Below are 14,744 nucleotides of genomic sequence, written 5' to 3' on the forward strand. Positions count from 1 at the left end.
CTTCTTTCTGTTTTGTGTCTTTTATTAAACCACCCCCAGGGTGGGCCTAGAGGGGAGAGACAGTGGGAGGGGGAGAAATAGCACACCCCCACCCGTAACTGTTGCCCAGACAGTGGGCTCACCCAGGGTAGGTCCTGGGGTGGGGTTCACTTCTGGAAAGAGGAGCCTCGGTTAGCTCACACTACCCAGAGCTAGTCCCTAGAATGTTCTGCGTTTCTGGCAAAAGTCGCTTTTCCAGCCCTGCCCTCGTGTCCTGCTAGCGCTCAGCTCAGACCTGTCCCTCCTATGCAGAGTTAAGCTGCTCCTCATCCCCAGACTGGCCTGGCCAGGGCTCCAGGTGCACAGAAGGAAAGGACACCCGGGAGCTGCTGGTCCTGGAAATTTCTAAGTCTGCACCCTCACAAACCCAGGCAGTTGGGGGAAGGAGCTCAGGTGGGGCTTAAACATCAGACCCACTGTCTTAACCCACCTGCTGGCAGGTCTGCACCACAAGAACTGGGCTGGAGACTTGTGGAAGGGAGAGGCCCTGGGTGATTCTGTCCACCTCTGCTCCTCCTTGGCATCATCAGCCCAGGGAAGGGGCCCCTGCTGACCCCATGGGGCAGCCCCTGCCTTCTACCCCACACCCTAGCACACAGCGCTTGCCCCAAAGAGGCAGCTGCTGAAACAGACCTGGATTATCAGAAAACCACCTTTGGGGGACTTCCCTGGTGGTTCAGTGGCTAAACCTCCCTGCTCCCAATGCAGGGGGCTGGGGTTCAATCCCTGGTCAGAGAACTAAATCCCACATACTGAAACTAAAGATCCTGCATACTGCAACTAAGACCTGGCACAGCCAAATAAATGACTTAAGAAAATACTAAAAACCAAAAAAAAACCACCTTTGACAAATTTACATTAGAATTCTCACTTGTGCCATTGACATGCCAGCCAATTTTGTTGAGAAGGGAAAGAGATTTCTGTCTGAAAAGGGAAAGAAAATTTGACACATCTTAAAAGGCTCTTTTTTATTTTACTTTTTGAATACATAGACTCCTTAAAAAATTTTTTTTGAAAAAACCATTCAGGTTAACTTATATGGAAAAAGATGAAAATGGATTTCAAATGAAAGGAAAAAGCAGTGTCAATCCCCCTCCTTCCTCCAGCAGTCCCAAGAAGTGACAGCAGACGATCTAGTCTTCCCTAACTCCAGCATATCCACCACTGACCACAGACTTAGAATCCATTGCTGTTTCTTTAGCCAGAGGGTTAATCAGAATTCAGGGTGAGGCACACCCCTTGCAGGACCCAGTGAGAAATGTGCTTCGTGGTAAAGAGATCGGCTTCAAAAACCAAGCCGACCCCCATGGCATTCCTTCTGGTGGAGGTGGTGTAGACAGGCGTCCGGAAGGTGTTCTGCACAGGAAAAAGGGTGTGAGGGCAGAATCGAAAGTGAAATTGAAAGCTGCGAGGTTGTGTCTGACTCTTTATGACCCCATGGACTATATACGTGGACTATACATACAGTCCATAGAATTTTCCAGGCCAGAATACTGGAGTGGGTAGGCATTCCCTTCTCCAGGGGATTGTCTCAACCCAGGGATCAAACCCAGGTGTCCCATATTGCAGGAGGATTCTTGACCAGCTGAGCCTGCAGAAGGCAGCGCTAGTCCCAGAGGGTGGGTGGGAGGGCGAAGGCTCATCAAAGAGCTAAGGAACCAGAAGGCTCCCCACCAAGCCCATGAGGCACGCCCAGGCTCTGCAAACACCCATGAAAAGCGGGTAGGCGGCAGGGCAGGAGGCACCTGCTGTCCACAGCGAATGTAACTCCAGACCCAAGCAGTGCCCACAGAATTTCACAAGAAGGGAGAAGTCACTCCTGAAGCAGGCCTGGACCACCGCATCCGAGCTTGAACCCGTGCCCCCCTGAGGAAGGCTCTGCACACACTCATGCGCAGGAGTGCATTTCCTGGGCTTCCCCCAGCCCTGAAAGGTGAAGGGCTCCTGTGCTAAAAGGCAAGACTGCTGGAAACCGCCTGGTGTCTAACTCTAGTCAGAGGAGACCAGAAGAGGAGAACTGGGGTGGGCATCAGCATTTCACCTGCAGCTTGAGGCGATGGGCTTCAGTGGGGATGATCTTCAGGATGGGCAGGTCAACCACCAGCACCTTGGGTTTGCTCTTGATAAGACATCCTTTTTCTATGTCCCAGTCAGCGCCTTCTAGATACAGTCCTGAGACAAAGCATCCTAGAGGCACAAGGAAGACAGCCAGGCTTAGGCATTGTTGCTTAGTCCCTCAGTCGTGTCTGCCTCTTTTGCAACCCCTCAGGCTCCTCTGTCCATGGGATTTCCCAGGCAAGAATACTGGAGTGGGTTGCCATTTCCTCCTCCAACCCAGGGATAGAACTCGTGTCTCCTGCATTGGCAGGTGGATTCTTTACCACTGAGCCATGCAGAAACCCTGGACTCAGGCAGGGGGACATATAATTCTGCTGTATGGCTCTTAGGGGATGTGCATATCAGTAAACAAAAAGGTAACTAACCTATTCTTCCCCAGACACAGCCCATGCCTGTTCCCAAAAGACATGGCCACCACTTCTAACTGGCCCACTTTCCCTTTGTAGAGGAACAGCCCAGATCCGATGCCCCGGAGACCCCATGACCCTCCCTATGGCCACCGTGCCATGGAGGAGGGGTGGGTGTCTCTCCCCAGCGATTTGGCACCCCAGACTTAGTGGCCTGGGGCCCCCAGAGTCAGCTGGCACCAGAGCAATTCCGAGTCCCCCCAGAGCCAAAGTGACAGGAAAGCAGGGAGCTGAAGCCTCGCAGAGGAAGCGGTCTCAGGGAGGAGGACAGTGCATACTTGCCCAGGAGCGGAGAATAGGGCGGCCACTTGGCCCAGAGAGGGTGGAGGCCCCAGCACCGCCAGTCCCTTTGAGACCTCTCTGGGGCTTCTACAATGGGGATGGAACATTCCTGAATGTTCACTATAAATCCCTGCTCCCCGAGCTATCAATAGATCAAGAGGGCTTTTTGCTTGCACTTCACTCCAAGACAGCAGTCCCCAACCTTTTCGGCACTAGGGACCAGTTTCGTGGAAGACAATTTTTCCACGGACTGGGAGTCAGAGGCGATGTTTGGGGTGATGGTTTCAGGATGATTCAAGTGCATTGCATGTCTTGTGCACTTTATTTCTACATCAGCTCTGCCTCAGATCATCAGAAATAGATCCCAGAGGTTGGGGACCACTGTTCTAAGACATGACTCCCCCAAGAAATAGCAGTTTCCAGCTGTAGTTTGCAGACTGTAGCCAGTGTCTAAGGGACTTGAAGTTACAGCACAATTAAATGGTCCGCACCTCGCCTATCCCACTCCCTGGCTTCCATGCCCCTGGGTTCTCATGGTTCTGGGAAGCCACCTGGCGATCCAGTTCTTTGAAAGCTCACACTCTAACCCTAGGAGCCCATTTCCCATAGACGAGCAGGGCGAATGTGGCTCAGCTCTCCCCTGACATCAGCCCGCATCTCAAAGGAAAAACCGGACAAGAAGCATCCAGACACACCCTCAGAGATGCCAGGACCCACGCGGACAGTGCACAGACACAGCCAGTGTTTGCAGCAGTCTGACCTTCAAACACTTCCTGGCCCATCCGGGCCCATGCTCTGCTCACGCCTTCAGCTCCAGAAGGGAGACCTTACAGGAGAGACTGTGAGTCTACAGGGAGCTGGCCATACCTTGTCCTGCCCGCTCATTCACTTCGTCTGCGTCCTGGAACTTGGTCACCTGGGTGAACAGAGTGGAGCGGTCCAGTGGCCAGCCGTTCCTCCGGCAGGTGGCCTGCACCAGGGCCGTGAGGTAGGATTCTGGGATGTGCAGCCCCGAGAGCCACATCACAGTGGGCTCGCTCTCGGTGACCTGGAAAGGGAGGCGGTCAGGTGGGAGCCTGGGGCTGCCATCAAATGCCAGGGTCATGGCTGACGAGAGAGGCAGTTCACCTTAGAGGGAGAAAGATGGTGTTGGGGTAGCTGTTGGCCCATTGGGAAGAACAAGCTGGATGGCCAAACTCCAGGTGGAGCAAAGACTTAAATATAAACAATAAACCACACTGAGACTTTGCATTCTTACTGCAGGGGTTGAGGGTTCAATCCCTGGTCAGGGAACTAGGATCCTATATGCTGTGGCACAGCCAAAAACAAAACAAAAATGAATAAATAAATAAACCACAAAAGTACCAAATGAGATCTCCAGCGAATGTTTTCAGAATCATGGAGTGGGGAATACAAAACTCAGAAGCCATGAAAGAAAAGACTGGTCTATTTGACTACATTAAAATGCAAAACTCTCCTATGAAAAAAAATACACAAAATCAACAAGCTTGAGGCAAGCTGGGGAGGTATCTGCAACTCCAGCAGAGAAAAAGGGTAAATCCCCTTGATGTACAAAAAGGGAAAGGAAAGTGAAGTGGCTCAGTCGTGTCTGACTCTTTGCGACCCCATGGACTGTAGCCTACCAGACTCCTCCATCCATGGGATTTTCCAGGCAAGATACTGGAGTGGGTTGCCATTTCCTTCTCCAGGAGATCTTCCCGATCCAAGGATTGAACCCAGGTCTCCTGCATTGTAGGCAGACGCTTTACTATCTGAGCCACCAGGGAAGTCAAAGAGCTCCTAAAAATCAATTTTAAAAGGTGGAAAACTTGGTAAGAATGAAATCCAAATACAAAAAGTCAAGTCACAGAAAAACACGCGAGGTCTGTAAACAGGTCAAAGACATTCGGCCTCACCATAATTAAAGGAATACACATCCAAAATCTTGGATATTATTTTTTACATATGAAGAAGAAAAAGGTCCAAAATATTGAGAACACACCATGTGGCAGAGAGGCAAGGAAATGATCATTCTTGTACACTGTGGTGTCAAGTTCTCTAGGAAACTGACAAGAGCTGTCAGAATTTAAAACGCACACACCCGGATCCAATCCTTGCATTGTACACAAGGAATATACTCATATGAGTCTCCAAAGTCACATGCAACAGAATGTTGTTTGTACTAGCAAAACCAAAAACAAACAGATAAAAAAAGACAGGGACTTCCCTGGTGGCCCAGAGGCTAAGACTACACTCCCAACAAAGGGGCCCAGGTTCCATCGCTGGTCAGGGAACTAGATCCCACATGCTGCAACTAAGACCCAGTGCAGCCAAATTTTTAAAGTTGACTTAAAAAAAAACTCCAATGGTAACCACCTAAATGTCCACTGGGGAAAGGATACAGGATATCTGTGAGCTGGAATTGCCTAGAGAGATCTCAGTGTAATACTTAGATGGAACAATTGCCAAGACAGACTCTTAGGTGAACAAGTCGTGCATAGTATGCTTCAGAGTCTTTAAAAGAAAGAAAGAAATGGGGGGGAAAAAAATACAGATATGCCTGCAGAGTCACGGACCATTTCCAGAGCACCTAATCAGCTCCGGACAGAGGTACTACCAGGGATGGGAGAAGTCGGGAGGTGGTTTGAGGGAGTCCCAGCCAAGCCTTGAAGCAGCAAGCAGACCACTGCCCTCACTCACCCATGTCGTGTACTGGTTGAACCTCCGCAGGAAGTAGAGCATCCAGTTTCCAAGGGACTTTAAGGTGTCAGGGGCAAGCTTTCTCCAGATGTTAGGGATTTGCCCAAGAAAAAGAGACCTGGCTACGTCATCTAATTCACTGCTCATCCCAACTTCTCCGGCCAAGGCCTGTTGACAGAATCAAGAGCAATCAGGCAAGACTAGGGGAAGACCAGGCACTCCACCTGGGCATGAATCTGCACTTGAGTACTGGGGCTTACCCTCTGAAGTTCAGCCAGGGACCTGGTCATCCGTATGACGAGCTTGTTGAAGCGTTCCAGCTCCTGCAGGAGGACCACTGAGGTGGGGGAGATGCTCTGCCCAAGGTGCTTCCTGACCAGGTCCAAGTCAAAGATTTTGGGCATCTTGTTTTCTATGTCCTTGGCCACCTGGCCAATGTAATCATCTCTGCTGATGCCAGCGCTGGATTCCCCTGAAACCAGGACACGTTTTTAGAGACAGCAAGGCACCTGAGCATGGGACCAGGGTATCCAGCGCCTTCGATGAAAGGCGCCAGCAATGTGGAAACTACCAGAAACCAAAGCAGCACACTTTGGACCAACACCCTTGGTCCCCCAGGAGCACAGTTGTCTGCAGGGGACTTTACCTGTCTGGGGCTGCAGCTCCAACAGGTGAGCCCACATGTCTCGAGCCGCCTGAGTGTAATATCCAATCTCAGCATTGGGGTGAAGACCAAACACTTCAGGCGTGTTGGCCAGCGGAAGGGCCTCAATGGCTTCTGTAAATGGAGAGAACATGCAGTGGTTACACCTCCATGTCGACCCCCCAGCCCCCAATTTCTGAAGACCCACAGCCTTAACCTCCCCAGACACGTTATATTACTTTCCACTTCTTAAAGGGGTACATGCTTTTAAAATAAGAATTCAACACTACCACATCCAAGCCAGCTCTGGGTGCATCTATTTTTTTTTTTTTTTTGCCATGCCTTGCAGGATCCTAATTCTCCAATCAAGGATCACACCCAGGCCCACAGCAGTGAAAGCCCAGAGTCCTCACCACTGGACCACCAGGGAACTCCCTCTATGCACAGCTTTTATGAAAATGGCCCAGTGAGGGGACTTCCCTGGTGATCCAGTAGTTAAGAATCTGCCTTCCAATGCAGGGGATGCAGGTTCAATCCCTGGTCAGGGAACTCACATCCCCTGTTGCTATGGAGCAACTAAGCCCATGTGCCTCAACTACTGAGCCCATGCACCCCAACAAAAGATCTTTCATGAAACAATGAAGATCCCACATTCCGTGACTAAGACCTGATGCAGCCAAATAGATGAATAAAATTTCTTAAACAAAAAAATATAAACTATATTAAAAAGAACATTTAGGATCATTAGATATATTCTAACAATAAATATATGAATTATAATAAACTGGGTTATTCAGATGTATTCTTCAAAAGTTTATATAAAGTCTAAGCTTTCCTGGTGGCTCAGATGGTAAAGAATCTGCCCGCAGTTCAGGAGACCCAGGTTCAATCCCTGAGTCGGGAAGATCCCCTGGAAAAGGGAATGGCAACCCCCTCCAGTATTCTTGCCTGGAGAATTCCATGGACAGAGGAGCCTGGCAGGCTACAGTCCACGGGGTCGCAAAGAATGGACAGTACTGAGCGACTAACACACACGTATATATATCTTTGATCTCCTTCCCTTATCAGTATATATCTAGGGGATATATACAAATATGTATGTATTTGAGTATAATAAACTGCTTTGTTTTCAAATATAAAATTAAATTAAAAAAAAATTAAAAAGAAAAGAAAATGGCTCTGTGAGTTTCCCAGGGGCACTCTGCCCTTCAGTGGAGAATCTGATATATGTACCATCATTCCAGGACAGGAAGTCTGAACTAACTCCATCAGGTCTTAGGCTAGGAAGGGCCTGCTGCGCTCCCTCTAAAAAGCAGAAGAAAACACCCCCGACCTGACAAGGAACCCCAACAGCGGAGGGGTCAGAAGAACCATCAAGCCAACCGCAGAAATCAGAACATCTGAAATGCATGGGCTCCCTTAGGATAAAATATTTAGCATACTTTCTAATGACTGAGAAATCTCACCAACAAATTTTTCCTTGACATCCCCCGGGGGGATCTTGTAGTCCACTTCCTTGTTCCGGAAGAAGTGGAATGGCTGGAAAGTATCGAAGAGGAAGTCTCCCAGGTACTCGTCCATGTAGATGGTTAGGATACGCCGGTCAAAGCTGTCGATGGCCCGTCCTCCGTACATAACCTGACGGTAAAAAGAGTGAGAGCCGGTGGGAACCCAGACCTCCAGGGTGAACCCTAAGGTCCCAGCACATAGCCCAAGGTCAAGGCCAGATGCACCCTCAGTGAGACTCCTGCTGTCTGGCCACCGTACAGCTCCAACCGTACTTACCCACAGTGCCTTTGGGCCGTCATATACCAGAGGGCTAGTGTGCAGACTCGCAGAGCCCAAGGTGACAGCCGTTCTTGTGAAATGCTGGGAGCCAGTGTGCAATTGGCCAAACTCCCCAAAACACAGCAAATAAGCAACAAAACAACGCAGGAAGCCAGCAGCCCCTTTTGTCTCTGGAATGGTGAGGTCTCTGTTTGAGCCACATGCAGGCTACCGGGGAAGCTTTTCCACAAACACTGTATAAGGTCGTGGCCTCCAGAGTGGACCTCCAGGCCAGCTGAACAGGAGCTGGGCTCCAGTGATGTGCCTGAAGCATCCTAGGTGGGGAACATGAGTCCCCAGGACAATAAGTCCAGGGCCCCCAGGTGAAGCCTGCTCACTTAGAATGAGTAATAATGGAGTGATGAATGGAGGTATATCATAGGGACTCAGGGGCCTTTGACTGATGGGCAGCAGGAGCAAGAGAAGAGTCCCAGGGCTTTCCCGGTGGCTCAGTGATAAAGGATCCGCCTGCCAAAGCGGGAGACACAGGTTCAATCCCTGGTCTGGGAAGATCCCACATGCTATGGAACAACTAAGTCCCGTGTGCCACAACTATTGAGCTTGTGCTCTAGAGCCCAGGAGCCATAACTACTGAAAACCGTGTACCTAGAGCCTGTGCTCCACAGCAGGAGAAGCCACCTCAATGAGAAGCCCATGCACTGCACTGAAGAGTACCCCCACTCTCCGCAACTAGAGAAAGCCCAAGCAGCAACAAGACTCAGCACAGCCAAAAATAAATATCTTTTTTTTTTTTCAAAGAAGGGAGTCCCAGAGGGCTCAGAGGCCATGGACCAGGGGTGCCAGGCCATAGCCCAGCCCGCCCCAGTGGGGGTGGGGGAAGTGGAGAGGTGCAGAGGGTCCCCAGGATGCTCCTACCTCTCCGATGAGGTACTTGAGGCTACCCCATGGGATCCGAGGGTCATGCTGCTGGAAGGCTTTTGTCAAGTATGTGTTCAGAATTTCCATGCAGACCTTAAAAGAGGAGGAACATGCCTGGGTATCCACAAACCCACAGCCAGCCAGGCTCTGACCATTTTCTGAAAACACGGGCAGGAACCACTGAGAGAGGAGTGTCCCCGGGCGGAGGCAGCAGCCGCATCTTCACCTGGAAGTCAGACTCGTTGAAATCATAGTACACGTTCCAGCCGATCTTCCCGAACTTTCTCCTCTCCTGCACCACTGCGTGGAAGAATGCCAGCACGTAGACCAGGGACTTGAAAGCAGGGTGTGGGCATTGGTCCAGCATTTCAGGAGAAATCTTGAAGTACGTGGCTCTCATGTTGAGTTTCAGCCCATTGGGTGGCTCAGTGACAACCTGTCAGGAGGGGAGACAGATGGGGATGGAGACCCCAGACCCAGGAGCCGGGCTCTGAAGAATGGCCTTCTCTCCATCCTAACGGGGTATCTTCCCTGTTTCCCTAACAGTGAAAGTCAAGGACCCAGGCGAATTAGTTAAAAAAAAAAAAAACCTAGATATTGGGGACTTTCCTGGTGCCCAGTGGTTAAGAATCCACCTTCCAATTCAGGGGACAAGGGTTTGATCCCTGGTTGGGGAACTAAGATCCCACATGCCACGGGTCAATTAACCCCATGCGGAAATGGTAACCCACTCCAGTATTCTTGCCTGGAGAATCCCACGGACAGAGGAGCCTGGCGGGCTACAGTCCATGGGGTTGCAAAGAGTCAGACACGATTGAAGGGACTGAGCACGCACTCCACAAGAGAAGCCCGTACACAACAGCGAAGACCCAGCCCAGACACACACACACACACACACACACACACACACACACACACACACCCCAACCTAGATGTTGTTCCAGCTCTGCCCTAACTCATCAAATGACCCCAGGAGGGCTCTTTAAACCTCCTTCTGATTCATGGGATCCTCAAATGTAAAACAGAAGGAGGTACATTTTTCCTCTACCTGTCCCAGAGGCAGAGAGAGATGACAAAACCTTTCCCCAGAATGTCCCTGGAGACTAAGTTAAACAGGGCCTGTAAACCCCTTGAAACAAGCACTCAAGTTCTGTGGGCTGTGGGTGGGCCAATCATGAGAGATAAAATAGGAGGTTTAATAAATGTGAAGTCTGTGAAAACTAACCCACACATGCTTTGGGGACATGCAGAAGGGATAAAGACAGGCCTGGGAATCATCACTGTCACCCAGTGATCATCACCTTATTCTGGACAGTGCTTATCTCTGAAGAGAGAGATGGAATTGGGGAAGAGGGGTGCAAGGGGTCCCAGCTCTCTCCTACACACTACACACTCCACACACACACACACACACACACAGGTAGCAAAACTGGGAGGCGAACTGAGGAACTGAGCCATGGGTGCGTCTGTTTATCCTACAGCCAGACCTTCAAGGACTTCTGCAGGATCCCAATGGGGAAGCCCTTGGTGGGGTCTGTGGTGAGCCACAGGCGGAAATCAGGGTGGGGCTTGGTGATCCTCTCCAGGGACTTCTCCAGATCCTTCAGCCACTTGACCAAGAGATGGCAGTTCTGCAGCATCAGCCACTGCCCACGAGCCACCGCCGTCTCCAGCAGCTGCAGGGCCACCTGCTCTGACGGAGACAGAAGGGAAGTGTTGGTGTCCCAAGGCTGCACCACCCCGTGCTCTCCCAGACACTCTCCAAGCCCCTATAACCTGCTGGCCACTGCAGCAGAAGATACAAAGGAGCCGGTGGTCCCAGAGCTGCAGAGGGAGCCTCTGAAGATACAACCCTTGAGCATTCCTCCAGGGTCACCCGGGTTCACTGGGCTGCACTCACTGGCCTCCCTCGGCACCCAGAGCTCCAACCTCAGACACAGTGGCACCTGCCCCCTGACAGGGTGGCCTGGCCACCGGCAGCCACCAGTGACAGCATGATCCAAAATAGGGCTGCTGCAAGGGCTGAGGGAGATGATCACCAGATGTGATGATGACCAGATTTGGAGGGACTTCCTGGTGATCCAGTGGCTAAGACTCCAAGCTCCCAATATAGGAGGCCCAGATCTGAGCCCTGGTCAGGGAACTAGATCCCACATACCACAACTAAAGATCCTGTATGCTGCAACCAAGACCCAGCACAGCCTAATTAATTAATTATTTTTTAAAAGAAAGTGCTTTGGAAATAGCAGAACATACTGTTTCCAACATACGAGTGTAAGCCCAGGCGATTTCTGAAGGTCAGCTCTAGAACTAACTACTGTTCACATCGTCATCATCGCTGTGACATTTGATTCCTGCTCCTTAGACCAGAAAGGCGTGGTGCTGGTGTGTGGGTGGCACTCTTGGCTTAAAGCCAGGCATTCGCGAATTCATTCCAGGCACCTCAAGCACGTTTAGGGCTTGTTGCTTCCAACAACAATCTACCTTTTCTTGACCTTGACCCATGGCAAGGAATTTGAGGCGGTTCCCTCCAAAACCACTGCGTTCGGCTAGTTTCATAAGGTCACTGGCAGGGTCCGAGCCAGGGCTCAGGATGAACACGATGGGCGAGTTGGGGGTGCTCTGCTCAAAGATGGCTTCAAAGCTGATCATCGGGGGCTGCACGTACCTAGGGAAAGAAACACAACTGGAAAACGCTCCTGGGAAGATAGCTCTGGGCAGGGACCGGCCAGTGTGGCCAGCACTTTGCCTGCCAGCATCCAGAATGTCTGACTACTCCTCTGGTGTCGTTCTTTGCTCAGCCTTCCTTGTTAGGTATCCAGTGTTCACACACATCTCACTCACTGAATGATCAGCTCCTGGATCACAGGGACCTCTCTGCATAGCCCGATACATCCGGGCTGGGTTCAGGAGACCTGCTCTGAGCTGGGTGCCTCGTGACAGGCCAGCCTTCCAGGTGGATGTGCCCTGGGCACTGAACCCAGAAGTCCCACACCAGCAGCTTCACAGGCATGTCCTGAATGGCCAATATATCAAGATTTTTAAAAAATTAGTTGCCAGCACATAAAGATTGGGAGATTTTGTGTAGAAATCCAAATTTCTAGTTTGCTTTGAAGAGTCAGAGATCTGGGTCCCCACCACCACCTGGCATCAGTCAGCAGAGGTTAAGGGGCTCCTGGCCAGGACTTGACCGCTCCAGTTTGCCCCTGTCCCTGTGCAGTCTTGTTCACTCATTTCCATCACCTGCCAGCCACAGAGGCAGATTTGAGTTTGTCACAGGTTTCCCAGGTGGCGCCAGTGGTAAAGAACCCTCCTGGCAATGCAGGTGATTTAAGAGACTCGGGTTCAGTCCCTGGGTCAGGAAGATGCCTTGAAGGAAGGCATGGCAACCCACTCCAGTATTCTTGCCTGGGAAATCCCATGGACAGAGGAGCCTGGCGGGCTACAGTCCATAAGGTCACAAAGAATCAGACATAATTGAAGTGACTGAGTACACACATACCCTAAGTTACCCATCCAGCTTTGCGCTTGATTCCAGAGCTTCCAATGTGGTAACCATCAGGCATGTGTGGCTATTGAGGCCTTGAAGTGTGGCTAGTTCAAACTGAGATGTGGTGTATTGTGCTGTATGAGTTTAAAGCCTTGATACCAAAAAAATTCAAAATATCTCCACTAATGACATGTTAAGATTTCAATATTTGAGTTAAATACAACTATGTATTATTAAAATATATATTATTTATATTATATATTAATATATTAGATATTATACTCTTATAATTAATTGCACTTATCTCACATGCTAGTAATGTAATGCTCAAAATTCTCCAAGCCATGCTTCAGCAATAAGTGAACCATGAACTTCGTGACGTTCAAGCTGGTTTTAGAAAAGGCAGAGGAACCAGAGATCAAATTGCCAACATCCGCTGGATCATGGAAAAAGCAAGAGAGTTCCAGAAAAACATCTATTTCTGCTTTATTGACTATGCCAAAGCCTTTGACTGTGTGGATCACAATAAACTGTGGAAAATTCTGAAAGAGATGGGAATACCAGACCACCTGACCTGCCTCTTGAGAAATCTGTATGCAGGTCAGGAAGCAACAGTTAGAACTGGACATGGAACAACAGACTGGTTCCAAATAGGAAAAGGAGTACGTCAAGGCTGTATATTGTCACCCTGCTTATTTAACTTATACGCAGAGTACATCATGAGAAACGCTGGGCTGGAAGAAACACAAGCTGGAATCAAGACTGCCGGGAGAAATATCAATCACCTCAGATATGCAGATGATACCACCCTTATGGCAGAAAGTGAAGAGGAACTCAAAAGTCTCTTGATGAAAGTGAAAGTGGAGAGTGCAAAAGTTGGCTTAAAGCTCAACATTCAGAAAACAAAGATCATGGCATCCGGTCCCATCAGTTCATGGGAAATAGATGGGGAAACAGTGGAAAGAGTGTCAGCCTTTATTTTTGGGGGCTCCAAAATCACTGCAGATGGTGACCGCAGCCATGAAATTAAAAGACACTTACTCCTTGGAAGGAAAGTTATGACCAACCTAGATAGCATATTCAAAAGCAGAGACATTACTTTGCCAACAAAGGTCCGTCTAGTCAAGGCTATGGTTTTTCCAGTGGTCATGTATGGATGTGAAAGTTGAACTGTGAAGAAAGCTGAGCACCGAAGAATTCATGCTTTTGAACTGTGGTGTTGGAGAAGACTCTTGAGAGTCCCTTGGACTGCAAGGAGATCCAACTAGTCCATTCTGAAGGAGATCAGCCCTGGGATTTCTTTGGAAGGAATGATGCTAAAGCTGAAACTCCAGTACTTTGGCCACCTGAAGCGAAGAGTTGACTCATTGGAAAAGACTCTGATGCTGGGAGGGATTGGGGGCAGGAGGAGAAGGGGACAACAGAGAATGAGATGGCTGGATGGCATCACTGACTCAATGGATGTGAGTCTGGGTGAACTCTGGGAGTTGGCGATGGACAGGGAGGCCTGGTGTGCTGCAGTTCATGGGGTCGCAAAGAGTTGGACAAGACTGAGCGACTGAATTGAACTGAACTGAGGGTATATATGTTAATCTCAGATTCCTAGTTTATCTCTCCCCCTCCCCACCTTTTCCCTTTGGTAATCATAAGTTGGCTCTATGTCTGTGAGTCTGTTTCTGTTTTGTAAATAAGTCCATTTGTATCATTTAATAATTAAATTCACTTATTTACTATTAATTGTTGTTGCTGAGTAGCTAAGTCATGTCCGACTCTTTGGGATCCCATGGACTGTAGCTCGCCAGGCTCCCCTGTCCATACAATTATTTACTATTAATACTTATTATTTATATATAACATTGTTATATAGTAATGTACTATAGTTATGTGCTTATGATAACTGTTACTAAAATTAATTTCACCTGTTCCTTTGTGAATGTGGTCACCAGAAGACTTCCACTTACAAAAGTGGTTCACATTGTATTTCTCTTGAATGGCACTATTCCTGAGTGGCTACCAAATTGTGCTCTCCAGAGCTGGCCATGCCTGCCATCCGTGAGCCCAGGAGGAGGTAACATTAGGTATACCAACCCACAGAAAGGACCAAGCAGACACAAGCTCACTTACTTCTCTCCCATTGTTATAGTCACGTAGTCAGTCACGGCCCGATACACCCAGTCCACACGGAAACAGCGCAAAATAAGCAACTTCTGGAAAGGGGTGATGTTGACATCGTAACCCAGAGGGAATGGAAACTGCTCCAGGGAATCCAGGTCATACCACTGGGGAAAGCAAAGAATATGCATGGTGGCATCAACTCAGAAATGAGATAGGGCCCCCTTTTTAGGTGAAAGTCTCAAAA

At 49.4% G+C, this 14,744-nt stretch overlaps 1 protein-coding gene across 1 annotated transcript in view; it reads right to left on the reverse strand.

Moving 5' to 3' along the window:
- Window positions 1-992: 992 nt before the first annotated feature.
- DNAH10 (dynein axonemal heavy chain 10) overlaps window positions 993-14,744 on the reverse strand; it is a 156,977-nt gene continuing 143,225 nt past the window's right edge. The window contains exons 68-79 of the mRNA XM_061384586.1: window positions 14,510-14,664; window positions 11,380-11,563; window positions 10,383-10,583; window positions 9,122-9,331; window positions 8,893-8,988; window positions 7,656-7,827; window positions 6,193-6,324; window positions 5,807-6,018; window positions 5,547-5,714; window positions 3,714-3,894; window positions 2,081-2,226; window positions 993-1,395 (exon numbers count right to left, since the gene is read on the reverse strand). Of these exons, the coding sequence (XP_061240570.1) occupies window positions 1,249-1,395; window positions 2,081-2,226; window positions 3,714-3,894; window positions 5,547-5,714; window positions 5,807-6,018; window positions 6,193-6,324; window positions 7,656-7,827; window positions 8,893-8,988; window positions 9,122-9,331; window positions 10,383-10,583; window positions 11,380-11,563; window positions 14,510-14,664 (2,004 nt within the window). The 3' untranslated portion in view covers window positions 993-1,248. The remainder of the gene's footprint in view (window positions 1,396-2,080; window positions 2,227-3,713; window positions 3,895-5,546; window positions 5,715-5,806; window positions 6,019-6,192; window positions 6,325-7,655; window positions 7,828-8,892; window positions 8,989-9,121; window positions 9,332-10,382; window positions 10,584-11,379; window positions 11,564-14,509; window positions 14,665-14,744) is intronic.

The sequence above is a fragment of the Bos javanicus genome, chromosome 17, assembly GCF_032452875.1.
Source record: "Bos javanicus breed banteng chromosome 17, ARS-OSU_banteng_1.0, whole genome shotgun sequence".
Taxonomy (NCBI): Eukaryota; Metazoa; Chordata; class Mammalia; order Artiodactyla; family Bovidae; genus Bos; species Bos javanicus.